The 21,240-nt window shown below is 45.0% G+C and overlaps 1 protein-coding gene across 4 annotated transcripts in view; it reads right to left on the reverse strand.

Moving 5' to 3' along the window:
* Positions 1-3,241: 3,241 nt before the first annotated feature.
* Positions 3,242-21,240, reverse strand: part of KCNC1 (potassium voltage-gated channel subfamily C member 1) — an 86,215-nt gene continuing 68,216 nt past the window's right edge. Inside the window, exons 3-4 of one of the 4 annotated variants that reach the window (XM_031943289.1) lie at positions 7,396-7,584; positions 3,242-4,647 (exon numbers count right to left, since the gene is read on the reverse strand). In XM_031943289.1, coding sequence (XP_031799149.1) covers positions 4,583-4,647; positions 7,396-7,584 — 254 coding nt within the window. In that variant the 3' untranslated portion in view covers positions 3,242-4,582. Of the gene's footprint in view, positions 4,648-7,395; positions 7,585-10,666; positions 11,116-17,677; positions 19,992-21,240 lie in introns of those variants that run through there. The other 3 variants (XM_031943291.1, XM_031943292.1, XM_031943290.1) reach the window with 3 other exon arrangements.

The raw sequence follows: 21,240 nt of genomic DNA on the forward strand, positions 1-21,240 counted from the left end.
ATGCTTACAGATTATTTAATGTGAAGACCTTTCTACCTATATGATCTTGGGCAAGTTATCCAGTTTCCATCCATAAAATGAAGGACTTGACCAAGTGTTCAACGGCTCTTCTAGCTTTAAGTCTGTGATTCTGGATATGATCTTCATTCATACTTCCCACAGATATACAGAAATATCTCTAGAAATCCTTGCTGAATGACTCAGGTCAGGCTCAGATGCCCTCCTTTTCAACATTCTGGCATCTGTCCCATTTCCCTTCCAGGTCATGCAGAGAACTCCTAAGAAATTTCATTGCCTCCTTGTCTTTCTGGCTCCTGCCTGGCCCTGGAACTCCCCAGTGATTGATGGGAAATAGCATCTCTCTAATAGAGAGTGGAGCACTGGGGTTAGAGTCTGAGGGCCTGGCTGAAAAACTGTGTGGTCAAGAGAAAGTCATTTTCATCCTTCCCAGTCTCAGTTTCCTCACTTGTTAAATGGGGACAGTTATCTTTGGACCACCTACCTGATAGAGTAGATCTGAAGATCCAGTGAGATCACAGGGGCAAAGTGATAAATGATATATTTTTGTTCGATACTTCAAGGTGGACAAGAAATTTTTTGACACTAAATAGATGTCAGCTGTTAGTGTCATTCTCCAATTCCATAGCACAATGTCCTGGAACTTATAGTTAACCCATCCTCTCTGAGTATAGGTCAGGGATTCACAAAGAAACTAAATTCTGATCGCTCTGAGTTACCAATCCATCACTCTAGGGGGAGTGGGAATGTCTTCCATAGGCCCAAGGTCCATCCAGGGCAGCCAGCCTGCTTCCTTTCTCCCTTTCTTCCTCCTTTTTGTCAGCAGATGTAGAGAATATTGGCTTGTTACACACAATATCAGGCAGAGTATAGAGTAAATTTCTGAAGTGATGGGAGGATCTTATCATAAAGAAGTCCTGGAGACCCCTGAGCCTCCCTCCCTCCATCCAATGCTCCCAAGTCACAGTGATGCTCCAATTTAAAAATTCTCAGAGTGGGGCTTAATGCCATTTTTCTGTGTGTGTGTGTTCAGGTATGTCAATCAGAAGGGTCCCCTTCAGAAGGTATGGGTTTTAATAGAGACTCTTAACAGGGCTCTAGGAACTTAGTTGGGCCTAAGTGATGATGTTAAAGGCTATTCTACTGGACACAATTTGAGAAGATGATGGTCTAGCAAGGTTTAGTACACTGAGATGGTCCCAATTCTCCTCCAAACCATTCTTTTTACTCCTCTTCTAAGGGGACTGTAATTCTCTTGGAGAAGAGGAGGTCAGAGAGCCTAGGAAATATCCCCCAAATAATGTCAGTTCCGGTTCCCAGACAGGTTGGCAAGTGAACCATCGATTCTCTACATTCTTACTCTGGGGTGTGTTCACATCCAGAGATCAGTATTAATCATAAGGCAGAGGTCATGTCTATCTATTTATTCAGTCCATTCTTAAGTCAAGGAGTTAGCCAGAGTTTAGGCCTATGGGAATAAATGAATAAATGTACTTCATAGATTGGACATTCAAGACTTCTAAGGTCTTCTAAACTCTAAAACAAGAAGCAGCATCAACCAGGATGAATCCCTTATGGTAGCAAACCACATTCATAGAGTTAACACTTTACATGTTCAAAGTTTAAAAATAATTTCACCTACTCCCTATCTCTCTGAGTCCTTCCATTCACTTGCAACTTGAATCTGGGAATCAAAAAATGATCCACTTGCTGGTCACACTCTCTAGTTGAGGGTGGGAGCCTAGTCAGATCTCAATACGTGTTACAACTGGGTTCTGGGAGCATTTTGTGTCAATTGCATTTTTGAAAATTAAATACAATTCTGAGACTTTTTAATGTTGGGAATGATTTTTATTTTTAAAATCTATAAATTGGTTAGAATGATTCCAGATTTGCTTATCTCACATAGCACTTATGGAGGTCAAAGAAGATATGCATTATCTGTTAAGAGATTATTACTATCATAAAATAGGAATATTCTCCACACACACACCCCTCCCCACCATAAAAGGAAAAACACTTCCAGATCACAGTGTATCTGATGGGTAAATCTGGATTATCATTTCAGGTCACAGACCACCTTCTTCAATTTTCCCTTCCTTATTGGTTTATGGGATATACTAGAACACAGGACAATTATCGCAAATGCCAGAGTAATCAAAGGCTGAAAATTCATGAATCCTGGGGAGGTCTTTTGCTCACCCCCAGAGACAATGTAATTTATATAAAGGGTCTTGGTTTTCTCAATAACTGGCTTGGTGACTTTGTCCATGTCCCTTCTCTCCTTTCTATCTCTATTTCCAATGAAGTTGGAATAGATCATAACCTTGCTTTCTCTTCTAGATCTCAGTTTCTCCACCTGTAAAATAAGGAAGTCAAACTTTCCCTACTATGTTTTCAAGAAGGGCTGAAATCCCCCCCCCTTTTTTTTTTCTTTATATGAACTCAGGCAGGGCTGAAGTGTTGTGCAGTTGGAAGAACACTGGCTTTGGAATGAGATCTAATTTCAAATCTTCTGTCATTTGCAAACTGTGTGACTTGGGCAAGTGATTTAGTCTCTCTAGGTCTGTTTTCTCACCCGTAAAATGGGGAAAAGGGTTGGTCTTTGAAGATCTTTGATTCTGTAGTCCCAGAGCTACTGTGGTATGTAGGAAGTGTTTAGCTTCTTGCTCATGGCACCTAAATTAGGGGATCATGGAGAGGGCAACAGAAAGGGAAATGATGTAGGCAATATGTAAACACCAAGGAGGAGATTTCAGGGTGCAGTGTAACAATCTCCCCCTATAGAAAAAGGAAGCACTATGGGGAGCCGTAGACTCCATGAGGGTTATGAGCGCAATTCTCTCCGGTCTTTTTTATTCTTCAGAATCACCCAGCAACTGCCTGCTTTTCATCCTTCCTGAGAACCACATCTGCAAAGACTAAGTCCATACTGCCCGACAGAATTGAAGAGACAAATCCTTATCTGCTAAACAGGCCCGCTAACTAGCCTTGTGAAACCAAAGGTCAAATTACTAAAATTAGGAAGATGCTCTCTTATCTTGATACTGAGGCTGTTGACCCATCTGAATTATATTTGGCAAGCTCTGGGGTCCTGAATGAGCACTGGTACCCTGAGTTGCATAGAATGGTGGCTCTGAAAGTGTTGCTACCCAGTTTGAGAACGTGTGTGAAGGCAAAACTGTGATGTTTTCAGAAGGTAAGAAAGACCCAATTCAGTGAATCAACTCAAAAGTCAACTTTTTATTATTGAGGAGATGGGGTGAGAATATTGAGAGAAAGGGTCATTTCTGTCTTTGCAGGAAATGCTGGTCACTGCTTGTGAAAGCTCAAGATGTTGCATTTTTTAAAAACTATAGCATTTTTTCCAAAAATATCATTTCTTTCCCCTCCCCCCCATTTTGGAATCAGACCAAAGTCAAGGTACTGTCCTATTTCTAATGGGAAAATATTATATTTATTTGCTATTCAGAAGTGTATCTCTGCAAACCTCTGAATGCTTCAAGAAACAAATCTGCTTTAGACTATACAGCAGGCACGGAAACCATGAGACAAAATTTATTTCATGCTAGAGTTGTTTTGCATAACATGGGGCATGCATCTTTACTGTGAAATGCTAACTGCATACAATGCTGGTTGTTCTTTTAATAAATCTGGAGGCAAGTTTCTCCCCAGTGGTCTCCTGATCTTTTGGGTTCTCTTAGTCCCGTTGGCAAAGTAACATGTGGAGAATCCAGACTTTACTCATAATGAACAATTGGCCACGAAGGGCACTCACGGTGGGTCTCTACACCAATGGAATACAACAGAACCAGAGCTGGGCAATTGATCAAGACTATGATATGCCATCATGGGTCCTGGGAGAGGTCCATGGGTCACACACATGCGGAGGGAAACAGAGAGGGAGGACTGTGGAGGTGGTGTATTCTCACAATTCTAATTGAATCAAAGTTCTCGGTGGGTTTCCATAGGAGAGATGAATTATGAAGGCATGGTCAATATGACCGATGACAGGCCGATCGCCCTTTTTTTTTAAAAAACCATTACTCTGTATCTTGTGTACCAAAACAAAAAAACAAAAAACAAAAACAAAAAAAGAAGAAGAAGAAAAAGAAGGAGAAGAAGAAGAAAGAACCATACAGGTTTGTGAAGACTTCACAGTCTGGCTACAACAATGTATGTAAAAAGTAAAAGAACATTGAAAAAAAATTTTTTAGAAGCTTCTCTCTGATTTTTCTGCTTCTACATGAGTCATACAATTGTAGGTTTGTGGTTTGTCTGTTTTTCTAGTTACTTCATGCAAATCATGCTAAGGAAGCCCTCCCTCCCCCCCACCCAAAAAAAACCAAAAACCAAAATTAAAAGAAAAAAATATCTTCTACAGTTTGTTACCATTGGGTTGCAGAGAAAGCCTATGTCCATCCTAGAATAAGGCCCAAAAAACCACGCGGACTCATCCTGCAAACCTGCGTGGCGGGATTGACTCTGTCCAAGGGTGAGGAGGGGCTGCAGATCCACCCAGATGTTTTTTTTAGCCACCAGTGTCCTCGGTCCTCTGGCCTTGTCAAGTCACTCTCACTGCCTCTGTTGACATATACTTAGCAATGACAGGGCTTTCTTTGCAAAGATCTGCATGTAAAGAATACAATCAACACTTGAGCTTCTCTCCCTGCCCTCTGCAATTCCCGGGGTCGCTGGTTACTTAGTTAAGGAAATAGGATGAGGAAGGAGGAGGAAGAAGAAAAGGGAGGAGGAGGAGGAGGAGGAGAAGCAATGGGAAGAGAGGGGAGAAGGTGGAATAGTTACATGCAGAGGCAGGTAAAATTCTCTCCAATTGGATTGTTGGTGGTTTCCCATGGGTCAGACAAGCTGACTCCTTTCTCTCTCTTTCTCTTTTTCTTTCTCTCTTTTTCTCTTTTTCTTTCTCCTACTTGTTTTCTGAGCATTGCTTACTCCTTAGGATAGATTCCCATGTTTTTCCCACAGTGTTCATCAGTGTTCCTAATTTTCCTGAGAAAAGTCTCCTGTCCCTGGCACTTTGCCTTAGAGCTTGATCCCTGACCTGTGACAGCAGACCACTGTGGGCTGGGGACTGTCACTTGAAGAGTGACCCCCCCAATCTGTGACAGCCAGATGTCACCATTCACCAGATATGCAGCAACTGCCTACTGCCGCCCACCGTTCAAGGAGACTTTGGTACCAGGACTGGGTAGCTCCTAGCCTAGATCACCTCGGTGCTACTTTAGGGGGCTATCCATCCCCTAATGCCGCCAGGAGCTCCTGGGATCACTGGCTCCTACAAGGAAATGTAGCATCTTCCGTTCCAGTGTCCCCTGGGTCACGTGCAGCACAGCCGGGGTTGAGGAGGCAGCAAAACTTATTTTTTAATTTTTTTTTTAATTTTAGACCATTCTCAGTTACTGATCCAATGGGCTATAGAATGGAGGGACTAGGAGTCCGGGATCAGCTGAGAGCTAGACAGTAAACGGAAGGGGGGAGCCCCCAGACAGACCTCCTGTGTTCTTCTTTTGGCTGCCTGTGCTGATGAGGCTTCAAGGCAGGGTGTGGGACTCCAAGGGTTAGCATTGGATCAACTGTGCTATTGGGCTAAGAATAAGGGCTGGCGGAGGCCAGGTGGGCAGGCCTTGGTTCCATCATGCAGTGCCATGCTGGGAAGAGGTCCGCCCAAAGCAGGCTTCCCAAAGCCATCGAGGCAGAGCCAGGAGGAGGCAAGGACGTCCTCCTAATTCAGACAACAGCAGGAAGCAGGCAGGATGGTCACTTGCACCTATGGCCCAAATGCAAGGGGCCAGAGAACTTTTCCCCAAGTCTCTGCGGAGATGCTATGGATTGCCTCGAGGCTTGTGTTGTCCCTTTTATTTTTCTTTTTTCTTTTTTTTTTTTTTTTTGGTTTAACCATAGTGAATGTTTGAGCACCTGGAAATAGACCCAAACTACTCCAAGCTGTTGCTCAAGGGATACTCCCCACCTGCCCTCAGCATTGGAGAGCCCAGGGAGCATGCACCAGTTAGGAGGCTGCTACAGACATGCACATCAGTGACAATACAAAGGACAACTGGGTCAATGCAGCACCACGGAGGGAGGCTGCCCTCCCCCATTCTGTTCCCCCCCTCCCCGGACCACCCCCTGCCCGTGCTTTGGGGTCTCGAGCCCCGAGGGCTGGCTATCATGTTACCCAATGGAGCTCCCACCGGTGGCCTCCATGGGAGGTCCCCTGGTGCCCCGTCCCACTGCCCAGCCTCTGCCATGCTCAGGCAATGGGAAAGGCACCCGGATCCTTCCGTGTAGTCAGACTAGATGCCTATGACGGACAGAAAGCTTCAGGGGAGAGCCCAGGAATGGTCAGGTCCTGCGTCCTCCCCCCTGGAGCTTGTCCCCCTCTGAGGCATCTGGGAATTCTGCCCCCTTTCCTGCACAGATCCCAGGAGGCATCAGTGCCTTCCTGAGCGGCTCATTGTTTAATCAAGAGGGCATATGAATAGCCTACCAAGGGCAGCACTGGTCCCAGCTGGTTCTAAGTTCCTCTCCCTGCCCCTGCCCCATCCTATAAGACTGCATCAGCAGGTGCTTCAGCGGCTCATGGGAATGAAGGGTTCTTGGATTCCGTTGGACACCCAGAGGCCCTCGGGACGGCCCCTGTTTAAAATTTGTTTTGTTTTTTGATGGGAGAAATTAGATTCAGAACCCAGAAGGGTTCTGAACTATGTGGCCATGGGCCCCTGGCCCAGAGAGAATGCTATGGCTGAGTTTTCAGAATCAGGTTAGAGTTGGCCAAGATCTTTCTTCAACACCGGGGGAGTTCTGTTCCAGGGTGTTTGCTGGATGGGTGAGACCCTGTGGTCCGCCTCATGAGGATCCTCCTGGGCTGGACCAAGGAGGCAAGAACTAGCCCCACAGAACCATCACTTTTCCTTCCTTTGTCTAACCACACCATCTGTCAGAACAGCTTGGAAGGCCCAAGGCCTCTCAGCAAAAAACTGAATTGCCCCCATGCAGATCCTTGTTGGCGTGCCTCCGGAACCCAGCACTGAAGCAAGGTTTCCTCCAAATATTCTCTCTCCCCTTTCCTTTGCAACTCCCCCAGCACAGGGCTGTGCACAGAGACTGAGCTAGGGAGCGCCTTCTAGTATTCCATGCTGAAGAAATGGATCCAAGTGCAGACCAAAGGTTGGCTCTCTGTGTGTCCTCCCTGTGTCCCACCCCCTTCTCTGCCCCTCCCTGCCCCACCAGAGGGACCCAGATGCCCTTCTCCCTCCTCCCTCCCCTCCCCTTCTATGGTGAGGGGGCAGGCAGGCCGTCCTCGTTCCCAGAGCACCGGGACCCTCGCCCAGCAGCTACTCGACCTCCTCTACATACCCTTTCTCATTCCTCCACCAGGCGGGCACGGGTACTCCCCGGTTGATAAGAGGAAGCAGGGTCCGTATCTCTCGCGGGTGCCCGAGCGGGTAAAGGGCAGGCCCTCATCGGGCGTGAGGGCCTGGTCTATGTGGGGGCAGTCTTCGTTCGCCAGCGCGGCGTTGGCCACCTCCCCGTTCAGTTTGGAATCTTCAAACATATAAGCAGAAGCTATTGAAACACTCAAAACCATTTAGTGGGAGGGAGGGAAGGCTCTACGTCAGGGAGATAGCTGCAAAGGGAGCACGGTGCGGTGGTCATTCCTGTCCCCTCCAAAATCAAGACAGGAGGTGGACGAGGGGCAGGGGAAGGGCGCCAGCTCCCCGGGCGACCCTGGCCCACAGGGAGGGCCAGGCTGAGGTGTGCTCAAAGTTTGCAAAAAGATGAGCAGTGTGGTAGGACCGGTGGGCTGCAGAGCTAATGCTGAGGTCAGAGTCCAGCATAGGGCAGATGGCACAGAATGGACACATGGAAGGCTCACAGGGGCAGCTGTCAGACACAGATCTTGAGGGGAAGAAAAGACAAACGATGGATTGGGGGGAGGGTGGGCAGAAATCCACCACCTGAGAGAAACAGAATTTTCCACATCCTAAATCCTGGAACCGTCCCCTCCTAGAGCCCGGTTAGCCACTCAGTCTGCTTCTTCCCTCTGTAGAGAAGAGGTCTCCCGGTGCTCCATACCCCCCGACACAGGCACGAGGTCAGCTCCATCCCCATGCACAGACCAGTGCAGCTGCTCAGTCCTAACGATACTATCCTGGTCATTGGCTCTCCATCCTTCCATAGAAACCAAGCTTATCACTTTATTTGACCCTTTCCCCCATTGAAAAACTGCACATGTTATTCAGGCTTCTCTGTCTCTTAATCCAACAGTGGATTGAGGATGATTGTCCCCCTGAAGATATCAGACCAGTCCATGAGTCTGAGAGCTCTCTCCATAAAGACCAACCCTGTTGGTTCCATCCAATAAATACCAGGTTAATCCAGTCTTTCCAATTTGCCTAGAGAGAGATCAAATGAATTGCGCCTCTTTCCTTTCCCTCCATAGACTGATACACTAGCTCAGTCTAGAGACTTATTCATTATACCATGACCCTGCCATAAAGGCCAGAGCATTAACTCTGACTCTTTCATGCATATATATATATATATACAGAAACAGAGACATCTCAGCCTGCTTCAGCTCCTTAGAGAGACAGGGATGGCCACGGAATCCTAGGCTTAGAGCTTGAAGGGACATTGAAAACATCTAGTCCAACCATCTCCTTTCATAGGTGAGGGAAAATTTAAAAAGACATAGCCAGAGACCCACAGCAAGTAAGTGGGAGGGCCAGGAGCCACACACAAGTAACTGTGCTTCCATTCTGACATGGCTTTCACTCTGCTCTGTCTCCTCATGAAGACCAAAGAGGTTGAATCCTTCTAAGCATAGAGATGGGGCCGACCACTCAGCCTAAGTCATTCCCATCTTTGGGATCAGTTTGTTCTTTCCTTTCACACACACCAGCGTGAACTGTCCATTGCTGCTCTATCTCCCTACAGAGACTGAAGCAATGACTCCAATCTGTCCTGTCTACCCTCCCTGCTTCCTCACACCAGTAGGAGAGACCAGGTTAGTCCCTCATTCTCCTTGCTCACCCATAGATCAAAGGGCCAGTCACTTAATCTGTTCTATCAAACGTAGACACTGGGTTGCTTATTTCTTTAACTGTGTTAAAAACAATCAACTTGCATGTCATGGTATCACTCTCTGATGTCATGGTCCTTTTTGAGAATGAAGGACAAATAACAACCCAATGAAGAGACTAAGGGGATAACCCAGTTTTCTTCTCTTTCTTAAAACCAATTTCATCACTTAGACATCTCTGACTTCTCAAAGAGACCCCGTAATCATCCATCTCTCTTTAGATAGAGAGACCAGTCCAGTGGCACTAAAAATGTTCTATACATACATAAAGACCGTCTCCCAAACACCAGGTTTATTACTTCATCTTCTCTTAGTCTATCAAGACTAGGTCTGGCCTCAGTCTGCACTGTTTCCCCAAAGAGATCAGCCCATTCACTTCATCTACTCTTTCACTCAAACAAACCTATTTTCCTCCGCTACTCTTAATTCCTCCGGCTGCCCGTGCCTTCCAGTGGCCTCTGTCACTCACGATATTTTCAACAGGAACAAGGATAATGTATGAATGAGGTTGTGACAACAGAACATGAATTTGAGAAAATAAATCCATTTTCTGTGTCTTCTCTTGTGAATGGTGCTTGTGAGACCAGCACAAAATGATATGTGTGGAAAACAAAACAGCCGCCAATGGACTTGAGAAAAAGAAGATGAATTTCAGTCCTGTGTTTCCAGGGAGGTCTATGTGGTCTGCTCTTCACAGTCTGCCTCATTTATAAAGAGCAAGAGTGAGGGCTCAGGGTTCAAGACTCAGGGTGACTTAGGGACTGCCTTAGGTGAACAGCTTCTCTGATTTTTAAGAGAGGCACCTAGTTTGGGAGAGAGGGAGGAGAATTTGATGTTGGAAAAAGTAAAGAGAGATAGCTGCGGTCCCTGCTTCTCAACAGGCTAAACTCCTTCTGGGAGCTTCCCAAGGACCCACTACCATCCAAAGGTGGTGGACTTTCAATAATCAATGCCCAGTAACTTGGCTTTCATTCTGTGGGCTAAAAGCCTAAAGCAGTCATACCTGCCACCCAAAGTCAACATCACAGCCAAAAGTCAAAAAGAAACGGATAAGGGTCGCCAGTAACACTGATGGGTTTTGTTTGCTTGCTCTCCATCAGTTTTGATCTTTAAAGGAATCATTTGTTTGAATAGGAAATGATGATCTGTTTGGTGGGGGAGGGGGAGAGATCTCAGATTCCAAGCTTGGCAGAAGGAAAATATTAAAATAAACTACCCCGAGGTTGCACATCTGAACTGAAAGTCCTTTTGGGAGAGGAAAAGGAAAAAGGAAGAAGTACTTTTTTTCCTTAAAAATTAGGGGGGGGGAAGTGATTAATAAAATTTCCCCAGGTAACTGGTGCTATTCTGGAACCAAGCACAAAGAAGGAATCCCCTTCCGTGCATACATTATGTAAGCCACAGAGAAAGGACCCCCTCCTTTGTACACATCATATAAATACACACAGAAGGGACTCCCTCCCTTACACATATCATGGCAATACACACAGAAGGGACTCCCTCCTGTACACACAGATGTAACTACAAAGAGGCAGTCAGTCAAAATAGAAATGGACCAATCAGATTTATTAATAAAGCAAATCCAAAAATCCCATTATAATTTTGGAAATTAAAAAAAAATCTATTGTACAAGATCTTAAAGCTTTTCACTTACAGTGCATTTCTTGACAATTCACATGGGTTCCACACCCCTATTTACTCTGAACAAGAAAGACCCAGTTACCAAGGTAACTCTGACATCACATAGTGCTGTGCTTGGGATATTTCTGAGACATAACGTGTCTCCTCTTGGCAGTGTGAGTGCACACACATACATGCATGTGCACAGGTGTGCATGCACACACACGGGCACACACAAACATGCCTCGAAGACTAAGCTACCTCTCAGGCCTTCTGTGACAGGCTGGCTTGGGCTGCTGGCTGCTGGTTTCCTCAATATGGATCTGCTCTCCTTGGGGGGTGACCTCTGTCCTGGGGCCAGAGCTTATCCCCACCTAGAGGGGCATGAGAAGTGTGGTTTCAGAAATGGGAAAAGGGGAAAGATTTGCCCTGAGAGCTAATCTAAGTCCCTGACGATAGCTGCCCTAAGAGAAAAGTCTCATCTTTATTTTAATTACAAGGGAGGGATGAATGGGTATGGGAAGGATGAATGGGCAAGATTCCCCCAAAAGGGAAGCCTGGAAACTGGATGCGATGGAGAGTTGGAGACTTTTGGAGCTGTCCCTGCTGGTTGGTCCAGCCTTGTTAGGAATATATGGAGAGATTGGGGGAATAGATGTTTCCTTCCAGAGGTCCAAGTCTCTGGGAATATCTAATAAGCTCCCAATTTTTAATACATAGACCTTTTTTCTCCTATTGCCCTGAGGAATGAATTTTCATACAAATCCACCCCTTAAAAAGTGGAGACCTTCAAACCAGTAAAACCAGAAGCAGATCCCAAGACATTCTTCTAAATTCCATGCAATCTAGTTTACTCTCTCCTGTCTTTCCTAGGTAACCCATGGATCACAGCATTCTAGATTTAGAGCTAGAAGGAAACTTAGAAGCTATCAAATTCAACAGCAACATTTTACAGATGAGGAAACTGAGGCACAAGGAGACTTGCCTAGGGTCGCATAGGTGATAAGTATCTGAGGTGGGATTTGAATCCTGACTCCAAGCCTGGTGCAACCACTTACAACGTGCTTTCTCCCAGAATCTCCAAAGACCAGCTCTCTGTCTTATTTCTCACTCTCTGTCAATTGTGTTTAGAGGGACCTAGACCCCAGCCCTGATTTTCTGAGCCAGAGCCAACTGGAACCTGCAGTTGGATGATCTGGGACCCAAGGGTATGGTCATTTCTAAATACTGGGGAAACCAAAGTTCTGCCTTATTCCCAGGACTTCATTATTACTTTTATACCCCAGGATCTTAGTCCTGCTTTAAGTATAGGGAACAAACAGGGCTATGAAAAGGTGGTTATACCAGAAATGGTCATTCTTCCCTTTTGTCCTATAATTTGACCACAGAGAACTCCCAGTACTCTGAAAATACTCAGCTTTCTCCATGCCTATTTTGTATGTGTTATTTAAATGTGGTTCTGGACTGAAACCCTCAGAGAAGAATATGATCTTTGTTCCTGGCCCCAGTTTCAGCTAAGGTACCAACAGCAGCAGCAGCTCTACAGCCTGATAATCAGGCCCATGTCAACAATCTGCTTTTTCTTGGTCCACTCAAACCCCTCGGTCTGGCTCAAAACTGCCCTGGCAGGCCAGAAGACCCCTCTCTCCACTCAGATGGCCTCTCTAGCTATGAAGTAATAGCTAGCATGTTCACCTCTTAGTCCCTAAAATCTCAAGATAACCTCTTGATTCCTTTCTCAGTACCTCGGCATTCAAGTTCACTATCCCAACTGGTTAGTCAGACCAGGATCTCTTGTGCTGGTTGTCAGATTATTTTCTTGGGGCGGGGGGGGAGTTCTCAGATTATTAAATAAGATTCTGTCATAGGTGTCTGGGGCTTTGTGAGGCTGAAAGCAAAGGATATGGAAATGGATTGGATTGGATGGCTAGTTATTATAAATGAGACCTCATTTGGCAGCATTTAACAAGTTAACAAATAGGCTTTGGGGAGGTGGCCATGAAGAATGAGAATGAATCCAAATGATCCCTGAAGCATCTTTGTGGAGAAGGATGCTTGATAGGCAAATCACCTTGATTTGTGTCAGTTGAAGGAAGGAGAAGGACCATTTCTCCCTCTCTAATCCCAAATATAATTTAAAGAGCTTCAGAAAAAGAGATGGAGTTTATCATGACTTCTCAAGCGAGGAGAGCCATCTGAGTTGTACCAGGCATTCTGTTGAGCATTTCAGAGTGGTTCCCTCCTGAGATGGGCTCTGAGTTGATGCTTTGGGACACAGAGCCCATAGGGGGAACTTCAGGGGGACTATAGGAAACCACAGATTAGGGACACCCCAACCTTCAACAGAACACAGGAAACTACAGACCAGCAACAGTGAAATGGTTATATGGGTGAAGTCTTAAAGAGATGGTTTCTAGGCTTTGAAATGGGCTGAGATGAGCTTCCATGGGAAGGATCATTTTTTTAAAACTTTGGAGCAACAAATACAACTGGAAAGGTCAGCGTTGGTCCAGGCCACAGAGGGGTGGTCCTGACTCTCCATGCAGATGATCTGCCACAAGAACCACTTACTCTTTTCATCAATACTTGGCTTCAAATGAAGGTCCCACCCTGAGTGAGCATATAAATTCATGGACTTGGGGGCCAGATAGAAATTTCCATCTGGTTTGTTTTGGAATCTCCACAACTGCCAATTTGGGGCTCAGGGTGATGGAGTTTGGAAGAAAAACATCACAGAATAAAATAGGACCGCCTGTAACATACACAAGTTATGAGCAATGTACAAGAACCAACAAGTAAATGTCAACAAAATGTAGAAAGGGAGAGAAAGAGAGAGAGACACGGTTAGTGAGAGAGAGAGAGAGAGAGAGAGAGAGAGAGAGAGAGAGAGAGAGAGAGAAATGTGAACAACATAAAAAACATTTATTCCTAGTCCTAAAAAGCCAATCGAATCTAGCTATTCTAGGCTTCCTGTGCTCTTCCCCCCAGGTGTGCAACCTTCCCCTCCTAGACTCTGATGCCCTCCATTCTGCCAACCAGCAGCAACCACATGGAAGAACTCTTATTGAAGTCCCTCTTCCCAGGGGCCTGATGTTTCATCACAGGGGCTCGTGGCTTCCCCACTGGCCACACATACCAAAACCCTGGTTGGTTGTACCTTGAGAACCCGTTAATCTAGGAGTGGGGAGCCAACCTACCTCAGAGCCCGTACTCACCGCTTGGTTGATCAGAGTCCCTTCAGTAAATGATGTCCCCCAAAAAGACTTTCGCAGAATATCAGGGTGAGCCTGTGGCCCATTGATCCCACTCAGCTGGCCATGTCCACCTGCCCCATGGCAGAGCCCAGCTTCCACCAAAGACATATCAGGGCAGGTGGGCAGACTTTTTTGAGTTTGAGTGCTTCTCTTGGAACTCCCTTTTTGTCATCCTAAGAGGAACTAGAGGTGCTGCCCCTTTCTGCAGCTCCAAAGAGGGAAAAGCCAAGAGCAAAGGGCTGTGAGGATCTCCCTGGACTGCAGTCTGCTCCCAGTCAGCTTTGAATTCCCCATCATCCCCAGTGGACTCACTCTACGGAGACTCTGTTTCAGATACCCCACCATGGAGAACTGAACCAACACACACAGGAGCCAGAGAGGACATGACCCACAAAGACTGACAGATGGGAAGAACAAAAGGAGGAACAGATTTGGGTCCACGCCCGGGGTGAGAAATGGGTTTGGGGATGCTGGCTTACTCTGCTTATAGCCCAAGCCCAGCCGGTCCTTGCCTAAAGGAAGAATGGGCTGGAATTGCAGCTCAGGTCAGGGTTAGTTGTTGTTGTTGTTGTTGGTGTGTGTGTGTGTGTGTGTGTGTGTGTGTGTGTGTGTTTGTGTGATGGGCGTAGGGGTAAGGAGGTGGAATGGGTTTGAGTATTGAGGGAAGAGATTAAAAAGGAATTTACTTTTTGTAGGAGAGTAGAACCTCTCCCTGGGGATAGTCACCAAACTATCTGGGAACCCATTTTTACCTAGCCTGGCTGGGGTGCCCTGGGGCTGAGCTCCACCAAGGAAGAGGGAAAGACTCTGGTTTCCTGCCCCCTCACCCTTGCACTGAAGGCTACCAACAGATATGCCAGTCACTGGGTGAGATCTGACCATGGGTAAGCCTAGAACCCAATCTCTCATATAATTTCCACTGCACCAAACTGCCTGGTCTGGACAGTGGAGGTACTGCAGTCCTTGCTAGGGTGACACTAAAAGGAAGAAACTCACCTCTCTGCTCATATGTCCGTGCTGCTGTCTTTGCCTGATTCTATACTCCCCAATCCATCCTTTTCTCAGTGCCTCAGTTGCTCCCCTCACTGTAGCCCCTTCTACAGCAGCAAGCAGGTGGATTAAAGCAGATGAGAAGCCATATAGAGACATGTGCTCAGCTATGCTTGCTGCAAATGAAGGTGTGGTGAGGGGAAGGAGGGTCCCCACCATGACCAGATCATAGGCTTCTAGGACCATAGATTCAGAGCAGGAAAGGTCTTTAAAGATCACCTAGTCCAACTTTCTCATTCTATCAGAGAAGAGACAGAGGGGGCACAAAGAGGAGTCATCTGCCTAAAGATGCACATCTACCTGCCATTTTGTGAATTCTCTAGGGCCAACTTTTCCATACTAAATTGGTTCCCCTCTACTTCCTGGTTCAATCCTGGGCAAATTCTCCTGTAATTATTGGAATGTCAATCTACTGGGGCATCTTACTAGCTAGGGAGCCTGAGGTCTTAGGAGTTTTCCCATTCCTGTAGAGAACTCTGCAGCATGGGGACTGTGGAAAAGAAAAGTCTAGCAGCAAAAGGTTACCATCTGCCATATGGAGTAGGAAGCTCACCATGAAAGCAATATGCATGTGTTCATCTGTGAATGGATGTGAATGTCTTACAAGAATAATACTTTTATTGGTTCAAAGGGTTGGGAGTATCCCCATTTCTCAAGAGAACTAAATTAATTAATATTTCCAAAAAGAGAGGTCTCAGAGATACCAGTCCATTGCTCACAGCATTGGCTCAATATTGACACAGAACTCTGGGGACTGCATGTTCTGGGAACTAGGGTGGTGAGTAGAACAAGGAGAACAGGTCAAGAGATGGTGAACTGCTTGGGCTCAGCTTTTGTCTTCCTTGCAACCCCCAGAATAAGAGCACTTACTTCCTTGGCATCCTAGACCAATTTGCCCAACCCTCTAAGATCCTAAGGAAGGTTTTCTCCATTATGGTCCCTATTTTGATTTGAGATTGTGCCATCCTGAATTTGGTTGGCATAGCTACCAGCAATTCCTTAGTTAGCAAAATTCACATCTCTAGGGTGTATGTGGGCATATGTGTATGAGTGTGTAGAAGGTCACAGACTTTCTGGCTGCATGAAAATAGACTTGCATTGCCTTTAAGGAAACTGTCTTTTGTGAATTTCAGAAGTGAATAATATGTCAAATTTAATTTCCTCCCTGGTCTTCCTTTGGGTGATGGAAAAAACTTTAATGGTATGTAATAATTTTTTTCTTTTTATTTTGTCAATCCCCTAATTAGGGAGAGGAAGAAGTGATATCATATAAACTAATTAGTTAGAAATAAAGGTGTCACATACCAAAAAACCTATCACACAAACAAGAGACTCACTGTTTAGCTAATAATGAACTGTGGGTGATGATGATCATCATAATAATAACAACAAAAGTTAGCATTTATATTGTGCTTACATAGCACCATTTGAGATCTCTCTATATAAAATGACCATCACAAAAACTCCATGAGATATAGATTACACGTAGACATTGTAGAGTGGACATATGAGTCTTGGACAGATTCTATGGATGGAAGGCACCATTATCAGAGAGACTAGGAAAGGGAGCAGTGCACTTGAGCATGTGCTTACTCAGTGGAGATCCAGAAAGGGTGAACTAGACCCTGGAGAATTTCAAGTGAAGATTATGTCAGAAGGTTAGTTGGCCCCCAGACTAGGGCTGAGTAAAATTCTTTTATATATACTCTTAATAACCTACCCTGTTGAAGTGTGGCAGCAGGGAAGAAAAGGGGGAAGAAATGAAGAAGATACTAGAACAGGACAGTCAATTAATGTTGGCCAGAGATGAAGAAAAGAGAAAATAATGTAGGATTTCAGAATAGCAAATTAACAAAGTAGAAATCCTTGGTGGTAATGGAAAGAGATCAGAAACTACCTAGGAGGAATTTTTCATGATTCCCCTCTAGATATGCTTAGATTTCTTGAAGTTTTGACCCAGGGTTCCATCCCTCTAAGTCTTGTTCCTCCTTGGTGCAAGGAATCCCTGTCCAATCACCCTTGATTTATCTTTGTCCCTCGAGCTTCTTTCCATACAGTTACATCTCTTCTCGTTCCTTTGAGACCCTGTCCTTGTTTATCCAAGACCTTCTTTATCTCTAGTTTCAACCCTCTTTCATCCTTAGAGGTCCTGTCTTTTTTCTTTTCCCAAGAATCCTTTTGTCTCTAACTGTAATGGGCTGAGGTTTGAGCTGATGCACTGAGGTCCCAAGTACATGAGGCTAGATAGTAATTGGGCTATACTCTATTAATATACATGATTGGATTAAGAATGGTCCCTGCCCACTCTCCTTGAAAGTCCTGATGTGTTGTATAGGAAATGACGATTTTGGTGGGTGGAGGCAGAGAGGGAAGAAGACAAGCTGGGAGAGATTGGGCTGAGTTCGAGACTCCGAGCTGCTGGTTGTGTGGCTGCTGGTCGAGCTAGCTTCTTGACTCAGCTGCACACATTGCTGTCGCCGATTCTCTTCCACCTCCGATCCTTCTTAACTGAGAATAAAGACTGACGATTTTCCCCTAACCTGAATTCCTGTCTCGTGCTGATCTTAAAATACACGATCATAACATCTAACCTTTACCCTCTTCTCTTGATGAAGATGTTATATCTCTTGAGTCTGAACCTCTGTTCTCCCTAAGCAGAGATTCTTAATCTATGATCTGTGAAAAATATTTTTTGATAATTTTCTTGCTATATAATTAGTTTACTTAGTAACTGCATTTTATTTTATGTATTTAAAAACATTGTTCTGAGATAGGGTCCTTAGACTTTATCAGACTGCCAAAGGAACCTGTGACAAAAAAACTTAGGAATTCTTGCTCTAGAATCTCTATTCCCCCAGCTCTAACTCTCCTTTGCCCATGAAGCTCCCATCTTTCTATTCTCAACTCTTCTCTACTTCCTGGAATGCCCATCCTTCCATCTTTGATTCTATTCTGCTGCTAGAGCCATTGTCCCTTCAGTTCCATCCTGAATTTTTTTCTGTATCCTTATCCCTCAAGTTTGGACACTCTTTCATCCTTGGAAATACTGTTTCTCTAGCTTTGGCCCTCCCCTAATCCTGAAAACCTAGCATTTCTAGCTCAAACCCTCCCAGAATCCCTTTCTCTTCAAATTAGACCCTTTGCTACCTATGGATACTACAATAACCGACTTTTATGAACTTAATAGAAACATTGTTGTCTTGAAACATTTCACTTTGTAGGTAAAGAAAAAAACTTTTGTATCTTTCTGTCCTCTTCCTCCTTCAGACAGACAACAAACAAACTAGCTAAGAGATTGTATCGGAAAAGGGTCAGGATGCTAAAATTCAAGCATTAATCAGAGTTCTTGATAAGCCTTCTGAGAATGAGCCTGAAGTGATGGGTTGGATGAATACACTCTGAACAGAATATTCAGGTCAATCCCAAATCACTGCAGAGTATTTTGGTGCAGAAGACTTTAACTAGAGGAAAGGGGGAGACAAGGAAGCTGGATATTATGTCAAATGCTCCTAGTTTAGGGAAGACAATGAAGCCTCAACTAAGTAACTTTAGTTGGAGATTAGCTTAGAAAGGTTAGATACCTGTCTTTGACTGTGTTGTGTATAGCTATTTATAGATATATGTATACAGATATACTTCTAGTTATCTAATACAGACCCTGATATATTGTTTCTGATATTGCAAGTTCTCTTCTATGAAGTGGAATAGGGATAGGAATTGGACGTGTAATGTCATTGATATAGAAGGGAAAACTCCTGTATTGATGTAGGTTAACTCCTCTCTTCAATTTATAGTCTTAGAGAGTGCCCTAGAGCGGGGAGACATTGGATGTCTGGTACAGGGTCCTATGGCCAGTATGTTTCACCAGCTAAATTTGATCTCAAAATTTTCTGATTCTGAAGTTGGCTGTCTATTTCCGCCATGTTGTCTCTATTCTTGTAAGAATATGCCTTTTCTGCCCTGGAGCTGGTAGTAGCAGAAGGAAGAGGAGAAATTGTGAGTGGATGCCAAAACTGAAAAGCCTATTTTGGCAGCAAAAGCATGAGAATAAAAGGTAATTAAGGAATAGGCAAGATAAGAAGTCAAGTGGTCTCAAGGGCCTAAAAAGGTCAAAGGATTCTTGTGGTCTTGAGTTAGGATTTCAGGATTGGGGAATTATGGGAAAGACAGAAAAGTGAAAAACAAGGTCAATGCTAGGTCCACTGGATTGGCACTAAGGAACTAGTATGGCCCTAAAGACAATGTGGTTCCTTTTGCAATGGAGGGATATTTCAAGGAAGGAAGCAGATTAATGTACACTAAATGCTTACAGATTATGAAGATACTAAATATGGTGGTTGTATTTTATAGTTAGCTAATATTATTCAAAGCCTTTCTGATTCTAATTTGTGGATGAGGAAATGTGATATCTGGTCTCCTTGTTCTTTGCAATTACACCAGTTAATGGAAACCTTCGTTGGGATGCTAAGGCATCTGACAAAAAGCAATATGATCTTACCCTCAAATAAAAATAGAAATTGGTCATTTGTCCTACTTCAACAGGTAATGCTATGCTACTTTTGGCTAATTTAAGCAATATTCATTTAGACAGATTTCTACCTGACATGAAGAGAAAACTCCTAACGATGAGAGTTGTCCAAAATAAGAATGGGTTAACTCAGGAAATAGTGAGTTTCCCATCCCTGGAGGTCTTCAAGCAGAAGCTTTATGGTCACTTGGAAGAAATTCCTGCTCAGGAACAGATTGGATTAAATGATTTCTGAAGTCCCTTCCAGCTCTGAGATTTTTATGGTTCTGTGATTCCCCAGCAAACTGACACGGTTTAGTCCAAGGTTCAAAGCTGTGTCCTTCTTAGATATGTTGTCCTTCTAGTCATTCCCCTCATCTTCTTCTGAAGCCCTTATCCCTCTGCTGTCCCTCCAGCCCTTCTCCTAGGATTTCTGGCCCTGCAAGAAGTAAGGTGAGGCATCAAATGAGTCCTCCTTACAATCCTGTTCTTGCATCTCTCCCTTTGTTTCTTTGGGGTGAAACTTCAGCAAGAAAATTCATCTAGGAGTCAAGATACTGGCCAAGAGAAGGGAATTCACCTAACAAATCCAGCTGGAAGGGATGTGGGGCTCTGCTATAGCAGAAAGGGTACCCCAGTTGAACTGGGTGCTATACTGCTCTTCTCGTGGCGGACTAATATTCTCTTCTCTGCTTTCCCTGGGCCATAGGCCGATATGGGAAAAGAATGAAGCAGAATCCTTTATTTTCTTCTCCTGGCCCACCTCATGCATGACAGTAGAATGGAGTGCATATGCCAGCAAGGGAAGGAAGAGTGAGAGGGAGTGTCAGCACCCGGGGTTGGGGTTGCAGTTGAGGTGGAAACCTTCACAGAAATCATGAGAACAGCCTCCATAGTAAGGTGGGGGGGGGGTAGAAAATGAATCCAGAGCTCAGAAATCCCCACCATTCCCAGACAGCTGGTGTGTCTGCCTGCCTGTCCCCCTGGGTTGAGCAAGGAGTGGGGAGGGGTGGTCTGGGACAGGACTTTTACTCGTTAGGCTAAACTCTGCATGTTCAATGGTTTGGCTTTAGCCAAGTCCACCTACCCCGTGATTCACTGCCTGCCATCAGTTGTCATTGTTCTTTTCATTAATGCCATTGACTTCGAAAACCACTGTGTCTACAAAATACATCGATGCTAGTCCATGGGTAGAGGTAGATTATGGGGTTTGAATCTTCATTCAGATCAGAGCCCCATAATTTTATGTGCTATTTGTGGATTCTCATAAAACTGAGAGAGTCCCATGATGACCACTAGCCATGGAATACTAGAATATATCCCTCGGTGACTAGTATTGTTCCCCCGATGCGGAATTCACATGAAACGGATTGTTCACTGGCTGGGTTGCGCATATTGCTGTGGTCAATCCCAGCGGGGAGGAAACCCCTTCCCTGTCCCGGGCCCCACCTCTGCCTATCCCCCCCTCCCACAAGGCTGTCACCCACAGCAGTTATGTCTAAACCTGACTGCTCATGCTATTACCCATTCTCTTTCTTGACCCAGCAGCCCTTTTGCATCAGGAGACTGCTGGGGAAACTCTGGATGGACCACTCAACCCAAACCCTGGAGAGAAGCAGACATGGAGAAAGCTACTGTCGTGCCTGAAAGCTCATAGCTACAAATGCTGAACATAGCCTAGTGTGGCG

Source organism: Sarcophilus harrisii, chromosome 6 (genome assembly GCF_902635505.1).
Source record: "Sarcophilus harrisii chromosome 6, mSarHar1.11, whole genome shotgun sequence".
Classification (NCBI taxonomy): Eukaryota; Metazoa; Chordata; class Mammalia; order Dasyuromorphia; family Dasyuridae; genus Sarcophilus; species Sarcophilus harrisii.